At 31.2% G+C, this 13858-nt stretch overlaps 1 protein-coding gene across 1 annotated transcript; it reads left to right on the top strand.

Annotated features, from left to right (window-relative positions):
* Window positions 1-3226: 3226 nt before the first annotated feature.
* LOC126655367 (probable inactive receptor kinase At5g10020) lies at window positions 3227-8761 on the top strand. The gene is made up of 3 exons (XM_050349525.2): window positions 3227-4423; window positions 5149-6816; window positions 7970-8761. Exons 1-3 carry the CDS (start codon window positions 3484-3486, stop codon window positions 8545-8547), a joined length of 3186 nt encoding a protein of 1061 aa, XP_050205482.1. The 5' UTR covers window positions 3227-3483; the 3' UTR covers window positions 8548-8761.
* The last annotated feature ends 5097 nt before the right edge of the window (window positions 8762-13858 follow it).

Here is a 13858-nt window from a genome sequence, read left to right as displayed (position 1 = left end):
TTTTTTTCTTTTTCAGATCTACAATATGTTTATTTTTTTATATAACAGTCACAATTAATCATGTATAAAAATTATATTGATAGATCATATTGGAACAAATTTATCTTTAATTTGTATTTTTATATTATAACTATTATTATTGAAATTGAAATTCAACTGAAATTAAATTTTTACTCAATTATCTAATCACTTATACTTTATTAAAATAATTTTACCAGATTTTATTAAAAATAATATAATAATTTTGTATCTACTCTTTTCCGCTTATAGAATTCTTGTAGATGAATTTATCCTAGTCCTAAAAGCATCCGGATATCCAAAACCTTATATAAAGGCAAAATTGAGTACTAAAAATCTCATTAAAAATTAGGTCATTAAAATCAAGAAAGGAAAAAACCGAGGAACTTAATTTTTTCCCGCCAGATTTTATTCCGGCCAAGCTTCACCGGAATTGCAGATCAAGATGAAGGTGCGGATGATGCTTCCGTTGAGCTTACGATGCACTGCTTGCGGCGATTGTATTTATAGAGGAACCAAATTTAATTGCCTTAAAGAAATTACAGACGACAAAAATGTTGAAGTTCATAGGTTTTACTTCAAATGCTGCAACTGCCAAGCTGACATTATTTTCAAAACTGATCCTCAAAATTCTGATTATGAGCTTGAGAGCGGTGCTACACGTAACGATGATGAGGAACGCTAGTTATTTACATTGCAAATTTACATATTTTTTGAGAGTTTTATTAGTTTTATGATCATTTTTAGTTTGGTATGTTCAATTGATTTTGTTTTTGAAATTTCTTCAAGTCTGTCCGATTAATTTACTTCGCTTTATCATCGCCTAAATTGATTGCTTTTGCTCATTAGTATTACCCATGCATATTATCAGAGACGATGGCTCACCTTGGCTTCGAGTTGCGAGTCGCTTTTTCCTCAACTACGGGTGGCGCGATATTGCTGGACATGATACTCTATATGATCATTTTTCCTATCTTTTTCTGGCTATCGATTTCTGTATGGAACTGCCTTGGTTTCATGTATTGTTCAACACGGTGAGAGATGTATCGATGGTATATTAAATATGTATCAAAAACATATATTTGTATAGTAAAAAAAGTACGTAAAATGTGTAAAAAATTTCACCCATTTTCCAGTAGACAGCCAGCTACCTTCAGTATCTTTTGCAATGGTTGCATCAACAAATTCTGCAATTCAACAGAAATCCAAGTAGAAAATTGGGACTCTATTATTAAACTGAAATTTTAATCCAAGTAGAAAATAAAAAAAATCTAAAATTTAAACAAAATCTTAATATTCTAATATTTTATTCTTATTTCTCTATTAAAAATATTATTGATATTCTTTTAATTAAGAATGTTCATAATAGAAAGTTATAAATTATTTTCTTAAATAAAATATATTTCTAAAAGTCAAATCAAATATGATACTAATGAGACCATAATGTTAAGAACCTTGATCAAGAATCAATTGCATCACTATGATATCTCAAAAATCAATGGCCTTTTTAATTGTTGAAAATTGAAATCGAATTCGATCTTATGTTGTAATTTTGTTGTACCAACTTGATAAAGAATATGCAAAACATTCTATCTATGCTCAGGGATATAACTATTAATTATTTAATACTAATCGTACACTAGCGTATTTGCACGAAATTAAATTAATATTTAAGATTTTTCAAGATTATCATTCCATTTTGTCTGAAGAAAATTGAATTATGTAGTTCATGACTTAGTTTAAGTTGTCAAATAGTTTTATCATTTTCTTTTTCTTTTGTCAAAAAATGGAAGCAAGGCTTGAATATAAGACCTCTTATAAAAAGATCTGTTACTATTATCACCGTGGTACAACATCACCGATAGTGTTGTATCATTTTTAAATTTCTTGCTTTTTTGTGTATCGTTTTTTTCATCTACTTGATTTATATTTTAAAAAAGTAAAGTGTTTTTATTAACATTCACAGTAAAAAGTGATTTTTTTATTAAAAGTTATTACACATATTTTTTTTAAAAAAATTATATTATTTTTTTAATTTATTTTAATGATACATACAGCCCAAATTGCCTAACAAGGAATTTCAAAATTACCAAAAAAAGGAGAAATATATTGTAAGGGATTACAGTCCAGAAAATACAGCCGAAATGAGTTGGATTAGATCAGCCCAAAATCTCTCCCAATTACATTTATAAGTAAAAATAATAAACGATTCCAAAAACGGAAAGAAAAACAAAGACACATATACTTAACGCCGTTATAACAGAAAAAGCACGTGTGTGGGTCCCATCAACTATCACAAAACAAATATATAGAAGAAAACAAACAAGGAAGAAAGGCCATTTAACAATAACACCCCTTACTATTTCTTAATTCTCATTTTTAACTTTTTTTATTTTCAAAATTAACCACATTTATGAATACAACATGTACAATAGGTCAATAACTTTTTATCTTGGTAGACTATTACTGGATATTGAGTCAAACTAAGATGTTACTTTTAAGGATACCCAACAAAAGAGTTATTTTTTTTATCTAGAATCTAAATAGTCTACAAAAAATTGAAGTAAACTTATAGAAATTATTTTAATTTCTTTTTATACCCAAATCTATCTATTTAATTGTACATATTAATTATTTACATATTCTTCTGTTACATTCTATCCAATAATTGTTCAAATTTAATATTTTAGTTGATGAATTTTATTTATTTTTTTATTTTAATAAAATTATCAACTTTCTCTTTATTACACAATTTAAAAATCACAATTAATTTTATAATTATTTATAATTTTTGTTATAGTCTTATTGAACATAATCATCAATTCACTTTATTAAAATAATTATATTTATTTTAATTGATACTAATAATTACTACTATTTTTAATAGAAACAATATAAAAACTAATTTTAGAAAAATAGACAACTCAATTGATACGGAAAAAAATGTATACATGTGAGTTCTTATCATTATTATTTAGGAAACTTTCAAAAGAGTAAGAAATTATTAATATAATAAGTAAAATATAAAATTAAATCCGAAATCACCTACATTTTTAAATAGAGTTTACTTATTGCACAATTTGGCAAGTAGTGACTTGGCATTCTCAGCACTAACAAACGACTCGGCACGACTTCACTCACAAACAGTAGGACGAAAACACCATATAATATCCCAAATCTCGGACAATATTTAATTAAGACAAAGTTGGAGAGTGTTTTTGTAATAAACCCAAAACAGAAACAGTAACAGAAAAACAAAAGCAAGAAGAAGAAGAACCAAAAATAATGGTAATGGAGGGTATGGTCTGAACTGAACTGAACTGAAAGTCCCTCCCTTTACAGTCTGTAGTTACTCACTTCCACCAACCACCACTCGCCACCTCACCCGCCATTTTTAACCGCCTCTTCAACAAACCCTAACACCGCCATTTTTTCTAGGGTTTGCTCTCTCTAAATGTTTTAGCCATGACTCTTCTTACTCTTACTTTTTACTCTCTGCTCCTCCTTTTCACCGCCTCCGCCGCTTCTCAGTCGGAGCTCCGAGCTTTACTCGAGTTCAAAAAAGGTATCACCGCTGACCCACTTGACAAAATCCTCCCCACATGGAATTTCTCTTCTGTTTCCGGGTTATCCACTTGCCCCGTTTCCTGGCCCGGTATCACCTGCGACCCGACTACCCATTCCATCATTTCCATTACCCTCAACCGCCTCAGTCTCTCCGGCGACTTAAAGTTTTCAACTTTGGTTAACCTGAAATTCCTTCAGAATCTCTCTCTTTCGGGGAACCATTTCACGGGTCGGATTGTACCCACATTAGGATCCATTAGTTCGCTCCAGTACTTAGATCTGTCTGACAATAATTTCTCCGGGCCGATCCCTGGCCGGATCGCGGAGCTGTGGAATTTGAAGTATGTAAATTTGTCTAGAAATGGATTTGAAGGCGGGTTCCCAGTTGGGTTACCCGTGCCTTTTCGGAATTTGCAGCAGCTGAAGGTTTTGGATTTGCATTCTAATAAATTTGGAGGTGATGTTAGAGATGTTTTGAGTGAGTTGATTAATTTGGAGCATTTGGATTTGAGTGATAATGTGTTCTATGGTAAGCTTGATAGTCTTAGTGTAGAGAATGTTTCTGGGTTGGCTAATACTGTGCAGTTTGTTAACTTCAGTGGAAATCAGTTGAATGGTGGTTTTTTGAGAGAGGAGGTGGTTGGATTGTTTAGGAATTTGCAAGTTTTGGATTTGAGTTATTGTGGGATTAATGGGGAATTGCCTTCACTTGGTTCCTTTTTGAGATTGAAGGTGTTGAGGTTGAAGAATAATGAGTTGTTTGGGACCTTGCCGCCGGAATTGTTTAACGGGTCGATGCCAGTTGAAGAATTAGATCTTAGTGGCAATGGTTTTACAGGTACTTAAATCTTTATCTTTGCAATTATTAGGATTTTGGTATCTTGTATTCTGTTGTTAGTGTTTGATTGAGAGTATAAGTCAACTGAAGTAATAATGATGATGAACTTTGACTAAATTGGACATTGCATCTAAATTTATATGTGACGATGTTAGTATTTGCAATTGATTGGGTGTTGCGAATCTGGGATTTGACTCTTCCTTCTTTTTGTTTCCCATTCAAAATGACTTTATTGAGATAATTTAACTTTCTAAGATTATTCAGGTTAGGAAAGGAGCAGGCAAATGCTATATAAACCAGGCATACTTTTAGTTTCTATTTGTGTTAGGGAAGGAGCCGGCAAATGCTATAGACAGTGCATACTTTTAGTTTCGATTTGTAAGCCTGGTGAAAATTCATTTGCATTAATTCGATATCTAATGACTATCGATAAAGGAAAACATCAACGGAAAGTTGAATGAAAAGGTTCGAGGGTAAGGTTCACACACACAGGAACTTAACATGAAAAACGCTGTTACATAGGAAACTTGTAAAATTTGGTGTTACACAATGCTAAGATTTAAATGCGTGTCGACATCATGATTCTCTTCTTCCTCTATGATTTATCCTTTGCTGCCAATATTCAAAATCCATATAACACAGTTTCTATGCATGGGATTAATTCTTACTTGGTGACGGAGTGCTGTATCTTATCAGTCTGATATTTAGCGTGTATCTATCTGCAGGTTCTATTCATGAAGTTAGTTCTGCAACATTGAATACCTTAATGCTCTCCTCAAATGGATTATCTGGATCTTTGCCAACTTTTCTAGAGAGATGTATTGTTGTTGATCTTAGTGGAAATATGATCTCCGGTGACTTGTCTGTTATGCAGAATTGGCATGCCGGTCTAGAGGTTCTTGATTTGAGTTCCAACAAGTTGTCAGGAAGTTTGCCGAACTTAATTTCTCAGTTTTCTAGATTAAGTAAACTTTCTCTTAGGAATAATTCCCTAGATGGTAATTTGCCTCCTCAATTGGGGGCCAGCTCCGAATTGTCTGCAATTGATCTTAGCTTAAATCAACTTAGTGGAACTATTCCCGGTGGCTTCTTTGCTTCAATGACTTTGATAAACCTGAATCTTTCAAGAAACCACTTCACAGGGCCAATTCCTCTGCAAGGCTCACATGTAGGTGAATTATTAGTTTTACCTTCTTATCCAAAGATGGAGTCTCTTGATCTTTCCCATAACTCCTTATCTAGCGGATTGCCTTCAGATATAGGTAACATGGCAAACCTCAAATTGCTGAATCTCTCAAACAATGGCTTGTCAGGAGAACTGCCTGTTGAATTGAGCAAGCTAACTTACTTAGAGTACCTTGATTTATCTGGCAATAAATTTAAGGGTAAAATCCCTGATAAGCTTTCATCTAGCTTAATTGGATTAAATTTGTCCTCTAATGATCTTAGTGGCGTGGTTCCAGAGAACTTGAGAAAATTTGACATTTCTTCATTTCATCCTGGAAACTCCTTACTGATCTTTCTAAATGGGGGGCCCTCAACAAATTCCGTTCCAGATCAGCTTCCTGTCCAAAGGAAACATCACAGCTCAAAGCATCGTGTTACTACGGTGATTATTGTTGCTGCAGTTGTTACCACCTTGGGGATTTTGGTTTTCTTGGCATTTCATCAGGCACAGAAAAAGAACTTTCTTGGTAGAAGTGAATTTAGTGGCCAAGCTCCAGGGGAAGATTCTAAGGTTGAACGATCTGCACAATCTTCCTTTTTCAAATTTCACTCTAATGTTCATCGACCACCAACTTCATTGAGTTTTTCAAATGATCACTTACTTACGTCAAATTCAAGGTCACTATCTGCACAGACAGATTTTGGAAATGAAATTGTCGAGCATGATTTACCTCGAGTTGGTGCTGCAGGCTCTTCATCTTCAAATCTTAATGTGCTAGAGAGTGGTCCCACTACATCAGGAAGGAAGTCCTCCCCAGACTCTCCATTAACTTCCTCACCCCGATTCATTGAGGGGCACGAACAATCCGTGAAATTGGATGTCTATTCACCTGATCGGTTAGCTGGAGAATTATTCTTCCTTGATGCATCACTAGCATTTACTGCAGAGGAGTTATCTCGAGCTCCAGCAGAAGTTCTCGGCAGAAGCAGCCATGGAACTTTATACAAAGCTACTCTTGATGGTGGACATATGTTGACTGTGAAGTGGTTGCGGGTGGGATTGGTCAAACATAAGAAGGAATTTGCTAAGGAAGTTAAGAGGATAGGTTCTGTAAAACATCCAAATCTTGTTCCATTGCGAGCATACTATTGGGGACCAAGAGAACAAGAGAGACTTCTTCTTGCAGACTATATTCACGGAGACAGCTTAGCGCTACATTTATATGGTAATAATTTATTCTCTTCCAACATTTTATAATTTTACTGTCATGTCATTTTATTTTAAGGTATTTCTTAATTTTTTTTAACAAATCAGTTGCATTTGTTTGGACATTGTGAACCATTGACAAAGTTGCTATTTGCATCTGCAAAATAGAACTAACTGCAACATGAGAATTCAGTACATTGCATCGTATTGCCTCAGTTAGACATTCTCCTTCCATGAAATAGAATGTGAGAGGGCAAAAAAAAAAAAGTTGGAGAACTAACCACAGCATGAGAAATCAATACATTGCCTCTTACTGTCTCAGTTGGAAATATGCTTCCATGAAATATTATGTGAGAGGGCAAGAAACAAGATTGAGAACTAACTACAACATGAGATATCAATACATTGCATCTTACTGTCTCGGTTTGAAATTTGCTTCTGTGAAATAGTACGCAAGAGGGCAAGAAACAAGATGGAAGATTCTGAAACTTTTGGGACGTGCTAAAGTTTTTTGGGACTTTGTGTTTGAGATTGAGTCGGAAAAAACTTGTTGCGGTCTTGTAGAGAACTGTCATAGTATACATTCTATTAGGAAATTTTGCAATGGGCCTTTCTTGGGGTCAGTCTGTTGTCTAAGAGCTCAAGACGTGATATTTCCTTTAAACCCTTCCTCCTTTTTTTTCTGTGACAATTTTTGGTCAAACTAGTATTCAGCAACCAATCATTCAAGGAGAATAACTACTAGAATTGAAATTGAGAGAATAGGTTTGAGTAAGCTTACATGAAAATTAAGCTTGTTGAAGGTATCCGTTTGTTTAGGATTACAATATTACATACAATTTGCTTTTAGTTTCTTGTATTATGTCAAGAAGTACATATGCCTTAGTAATGATGCTTAGTAATCTACAAAAAAGCATAGGAAGTGATTTTCAATGATCCATAACAATTCATATGGTGTTCCCTGGTTTGTTTTGCTCTCTAATTGTGTTATTAACCTGGGGATATGCACTCGATAATGATCTGATATGTCTTTGACAATGAATTTCTTGCATGGGCTTAAACTCTTAATACAGGTCCCATTTCATTTGTGCATTTGCAGCTTATAAATTATGTGCAGCATTAATTTTCAATTGTCAATGAAATTTTCTCTAAGTTAAGAGTATTTGATGCAGAGTCTACACCTAGGAGATATTCCCTGTTATCATTCAGCCGAAGACTAAAAGTTGCAGTCGATGTTGCTCGTTGTCTATTGTACATTCACGATAGAGGGATGCTGCATGGAAATTTAAAGCCAACTAATATACTTCTTGATGGTCCTGAGTATAATGTTCGTCTTACTGATTATGGTCTTCACCGCTTGATGACACCAACTGGTATTGCAGAGCAGATATTGAATTTGGGAGCACTTGGATACTGTGCTCCCGAACTATCTAATGCATCTAAACCGACCCCTTCATTTAAGGCAGATGTGTATGCGTTCGGAGTGATTTTGATGGAAATGTTAACCAGAAGGAGTGCCGGTGACATCATATCAGGTCAATCGGGAGCAGTTGATCTTACAGATTGGGTTCGGTTATGCGATCAAGAAGGAAGACGAATGGACTGTATTGACAGGGATATTGCAGGTGGAGAAGAGCCTATGCAAGCGATGGACGATATGCTTGGTGTATCGTTGAGGTGTATTCTCTCTGTAAATGAGAGACCGAACATCAGACAAGTCTTGGAGGATCTTTGTTCTATATCTGTTTGAAGTTTTGTACATGTCTTGGAATTAATTTTTTTGTTCCATTCCTTGACCCCAATTGTTAATTTTTTTCCCCATTTTTTTTGTTCATTAATTGGTTTATAGCCTTCTGATTTATGGGCTCATTATCACATTTTTTTTGTGGAAAATTTTCTTGTAAAGCAACAACCAATCCATTAATTATTTGACAGTGTTTTGAGTTTGATCTTTCACTTGAAAATTACATTTTCTTTATGTCATGTCATGCGATATACTTTACATATATTTTTTGTTAACTGAGGTATATTTTTTGGGTATGGGTTGGATTTAAATGGGTAGAGTTATAAATGGGTGATTAACTCATATATGACTCGTTTTAATTTTATATAGGTGTCCATATTTTTGAAATTCTGTATGACCCTAACCCATCCATTAACCCACTTTATATGTATAATGTTAAAAATTGATTTTTTAAATTTAAATTATATTACATTTAATTGTACATCTTGTGAGAATTAATAAATATTTTCTGGAAAAAAAATATTTTCTGAAATTCGGGAAAAAAATAATTTCTGGAAAAAAAATAATTAATTGGAAAAACATATTTTCTGGATAAAAAATTATTTTCTGAAAAAAATATTTTCTGGAGAAAATATTTTTTGGATTACAAATATTTTCCGGAAAAAAAAAATTCTGAAAAAAATTATTTTTTGAAATAAAATATTTTCCGAAAAAAATATTTTAGTTCTTTACGATTTTTGAATATTGATTTTGAAATTTAAAATTTATTTGATATTTTAAAAAAAAATCAATTACTCTTAAATTGACATGTATCATTCAACCAATTTTACATATTGTATCATTATAGGTAGAATGTGGGTATCCACGTCAAACCCTTTTATTATCCTTATTTTAATGGGTTGGAAGAGTTTTACCCATTTACTATCTATTTAACAAATAACTACCTTTTTATGATCCATACCCTTTATATAATGGGTGGGTATAGGTGGATAAATGGGTATGGATGAAAATTGCAACCTCTAACTGAAATAGTTAGATCCTTAAATATTAAAGATTTTCTAGATTTTCAAATATGCTAGAGAAGAAAGTAGAATAGCCTTTCAAAAGCTAAGGATGCATCTAATCTTGAAAGAGAAAAATTAAGGTTTAATTACTTAAAAATGGTCTAATCACTCAAAAACCCCTCACTTTTAAACTTTTTTTCAATTTCACTCCGACGTTGAAAATTTGTCAATTATACCCACTTTTGAATTTTCCGTTTTCAATTGTACCCCAATATTTTAATTTTTGTCAATTTTTTTACTTAAATGATGAAATCATTCAATTAATTAAGTCTAAATATGAAATTAAATTCTTTTTTATTCAAAAAAGTACAAATAAGTCCTTTATTTTTAAAAACTAACTGAAAACCATAATCAAATTAACATTAATTTAACTAAATTTAAATAAATTTTAAAAATATACAATTAATATATGCGAGACATGGAGAATGTTTTAAACAAATTTCCAAACGCAAAAGACGTTAATTTAATTTTTCAGGGTACAATTGAAACACAAAAATGCAAAATAGGGTAAAATTGACAAATTTTCAACGTCAGGGTATGATTGAAAAGGGGCTAAAAGGTCGGGGGTTTTTTAAGACATTAGGCCCTTAAAAATCAACCACTTTAAACTTTTCTTTCATTTATACTCTCATTAGAAAAAAATTCATTTCACTCTAGTTTGGGTTTTTATATTTTACCTCTACCCTTGAGATATTAAATTGACCTCTTTTCATTTAAAAAAAAAGTTTAAATACTCCTTCATTTTTAGCATATATTCTAATTACACGTTAATGTTATTAATTATACAAAAACACCTTCTTCTTTAAAAAATTAAACTAATAATTATTTTTTAATTTATATTAATTATCAATAATTTTTTAAAAATTAAAAACCGTGAAAAAAATTAAAACTTACATAAAACAGATAAATTATTTCCGTCGGACCAGTTAATTTCGACCTAACAGCATACTCCGATTTAAAAACCCGCTACTATTTTTTTTTTTAAATATTTCCGATTTTCGAGCTCCTCCTCTCATGGGAGTCGTCGGTGGCTAGGCACATTGTGCATAGCCTCTCTCACAGTGTGAGACATAGTCTCACGTCGTGAGAGATTATCTCGCGTCGCGAGACAAGGTCTCGCGTCGCGAGACATTACCATGACCAGCCCTTATCCAACATTTTTTCATACTTTTAATCTTACGAATTCATCCCGACATTCTTCTATACATATAACCCACAAAACCCTTCTTCGAAACGATAAAAAAGGGCAATAACAACACGATTTAAGCGAGTTCGATTCTACCGCTACGTTACTTAACTCAAAACAGCTATAAACCTCCAAAACGCACAAACAAAACCTCAAGCTTACCTTGTTATGAAGTTTAGAGATGGTAGAAATCGAATTTCTGAAGAGAACAGAACGAGAATCGCGCGATTCGGACGTCGAACGCCGAAACCCTAACGATCGTAAGTTTTCTCTCATTTTCTCCTTTCTCTTGTGTTCTTCTCTCTTCTTGAATTATGATTCATATGAGTTTATATAGAGTGTTTATCCCACATAATGGATGTGCCACGTCATTTTTACAACAAGCCAATAATCATTGGCGATAGGGAATCTTTATTTATTGCTTATTTTTCTATAATTAAACGTTTGCACATGGCTAACGCCTCATTGGTTTGTTACACGAATGACGTTTTACAAACGTTGCGTTGTATAATTAAATTAAATTTTTAGTCTTATTTTGAATTTATTAGTTTTATTTTGACTAAATAATTAAATTAATTTTTTTTTTTCATGAACGAACAAAATTTAATTTATATATAATGAGGTCAAATGTGAATAAAATTAAAAATATTATTAAATTCGTTAATTTAACTTTAAAAATATTATTAACCTTTATTTATATAAAAATTTCGTACAGAAATACATTATTTTAAATAAATATATTTAATATATATAAGTTATTTAATGATGGCATAAGTTATTTAAAGTTGTATAAGTTTCTTTTTGATGTGATTGTTATAATAAAACGTTTAAATTATTAAAATATAATATAAGTTTAATTTTACTATCAATATATATGAGTTACGTTTAATTAATTTAAAATTTTATTCATGATAAAGTGTTAATAATAATAAGTTATTTAAAGTTATATATGTTTTTTTTAAATAATAATTCTATTCTATGATTCCTTTTAGCCGTTTAGCTCCTGTTTTTGGTATGTTCTTCAATAATTATAATTCCCATTGAATACGTTATAAAGTCTCGAATTAATCCCCATTATGAGTTTTTGAAAAAGTTAAACGAATTTCTTCATTTAGATATTACACCCATGCGTTTTATTTTCATAACTATAATTATTCTCTAATTAAATGGCAACGATTTTATTTCTTTTTTTGTTTTTTTTATCAAAGCAAATGTTAGCAAATATAACCTCACATGATGCATATAAATATGAGATCATTTACAATGTCATTTTCACTAAAATCTCACTCTATCAATCTATTTTTTTCTTTTACAAATTAGAATATTCAACATGAAAACTATCTCAATCATTGTTCTTTTACTTGTTTGCCTTGTAATTACAGGTAAATTATATTTTCTTTGCTTTTTTTTCAATTGGATTTATTTTGTATTGAACTAATTTTATTTAAGTCTAATAGTGCAAAAAAGCCAAATATTTTGCCTTTTTAAAAATACATCTAAACTTTTTAAAAGTTGTAAATATGTTTTAATTTTACCAATTCACTAAAAATCTTTAAACTTTTTTAAAATTAATACAATTGTATCTACGGGCAATATACCAAATAGGCATATAATTTGCTCAATCAATTGCTATGTAAACACAACTAAATTAATTTTGAAAATTTGGATAATTTTTTATCGAATTGTCCAAGTTGAGATAAATTTATAACTTTTGAAATATTTGAATAAATTTGTAAAAAGTTGAAAAATCAACTATTTATCCCTATTAAACTTTTAATATTTAATTTAGGATCGAATTAAATTAACGTAATTTATATATATTTCAATATACAGATTCAGGAAACAAGAGAATGATGGTAGAAGCACAAAAAGTGTGCGCAAGCGGGACAAGACATATTGACGAGTGTGTGAATTCTGTATGCGATCAACAATGCAAGATTCATGTCGCACCAAATGCTTCTGGGAAATGCCAGAATTCTAATACTTGTCAATGTTTTACTCCTTGCTAAAGTGTAAAATTAATTCCATTTGGTCCCTAAATAAATAAATTATGCTTTTCTAGTCCTAAATATGTTCCTTATGAGAAAGAAATTTCGTTTTTCTATCAATATTTGTATGCGTGTTTGTGTTTTATTAATATCAATCTCGCTTGAGTTTCTATGAATCTACTCTCTTTTTCTACTGTTTATTTGTTGCAAGTTTATTAGATAATAATCCCATGAATTATAATATTTGTCAAATTTTTAAATGTTAGAATTCAATAATAGAAACGTATTATGTAGTAATAGATAATATGATCAAAATCTAAATATGCATAATTGGGTTGTAATAGAATCATTGATTATAATCTACTGGTAGTCTTCATGCCTTATTAGATTAGATTGGAAATTTTTACACTACTCTTTGATAGTTGAGTTCTAATTTAAATTTCTGTTATTTCACAATTACCATCTCAACTAAATTGTACCAAATATTTAATCCATAAAAGGATCAGAGAAATATGACATATTCAAATCAATTATGTGCACTGTGCCTTCAATTAGAACTTGAACTATTATTTTCGGATTGTTTCGGACACGTACGACAACCATGGCCTGCAGTTTCGCAAATGCCATATTTTCTCACGTTTTCAACTATTTCATGTAATGAAAAATCACGTTTTGTAGATAATGTTTTTCTTCTCTTATTTGAACTTAAAGTATGACCTTTATGAAATGTAATTTTAGACTTAAAAACTAAAGGAATATAATCATTCACCGGGTGAGAGATTTGTCTTTGAAACATTTTCCTTTTGATTGAGGGTGTTGAAATTTGGATTGTAATCCTTGTAAAATTTCAACAGTCGAATATTTGTCATCAACGACTACACTAACAATAATAAATGGTACATTATGAGTTCTTTTATGGCCTAATGGTAAAAAAAATCCAAACCTTTACGATTTGTTGCAATTATATTCAAACCTTTTAATTTTTGCAATAATATCCAAATTGCATTTTTGTTGTTGCAATAATATTCAAATTGCATTTTTTGTAGCAATAATAGTCAAATTGATGGCTAAACTTGTTG

The sequence above is a fragment of the Mercurialis annua genome, linkage group LG7, assembly GCF_937616625.2.
Source record: "Mercurialis annua linkage group LG7, ddMerAnnu1.2, whole genome shotgun sequence".
Taxonomy (NCBI): Eukaryota; Viridiplantae; Streptophyta; class Magnoliopsida; order Malpighiales; family Euphorbiaceae; genus Mercurialis; species Mercurialis annua.
The sequence above is the reverse complement of the archived record's forward strand: the minus strand, read 5'-3'. Positions and strand labels throughout refer to the sequence as shown.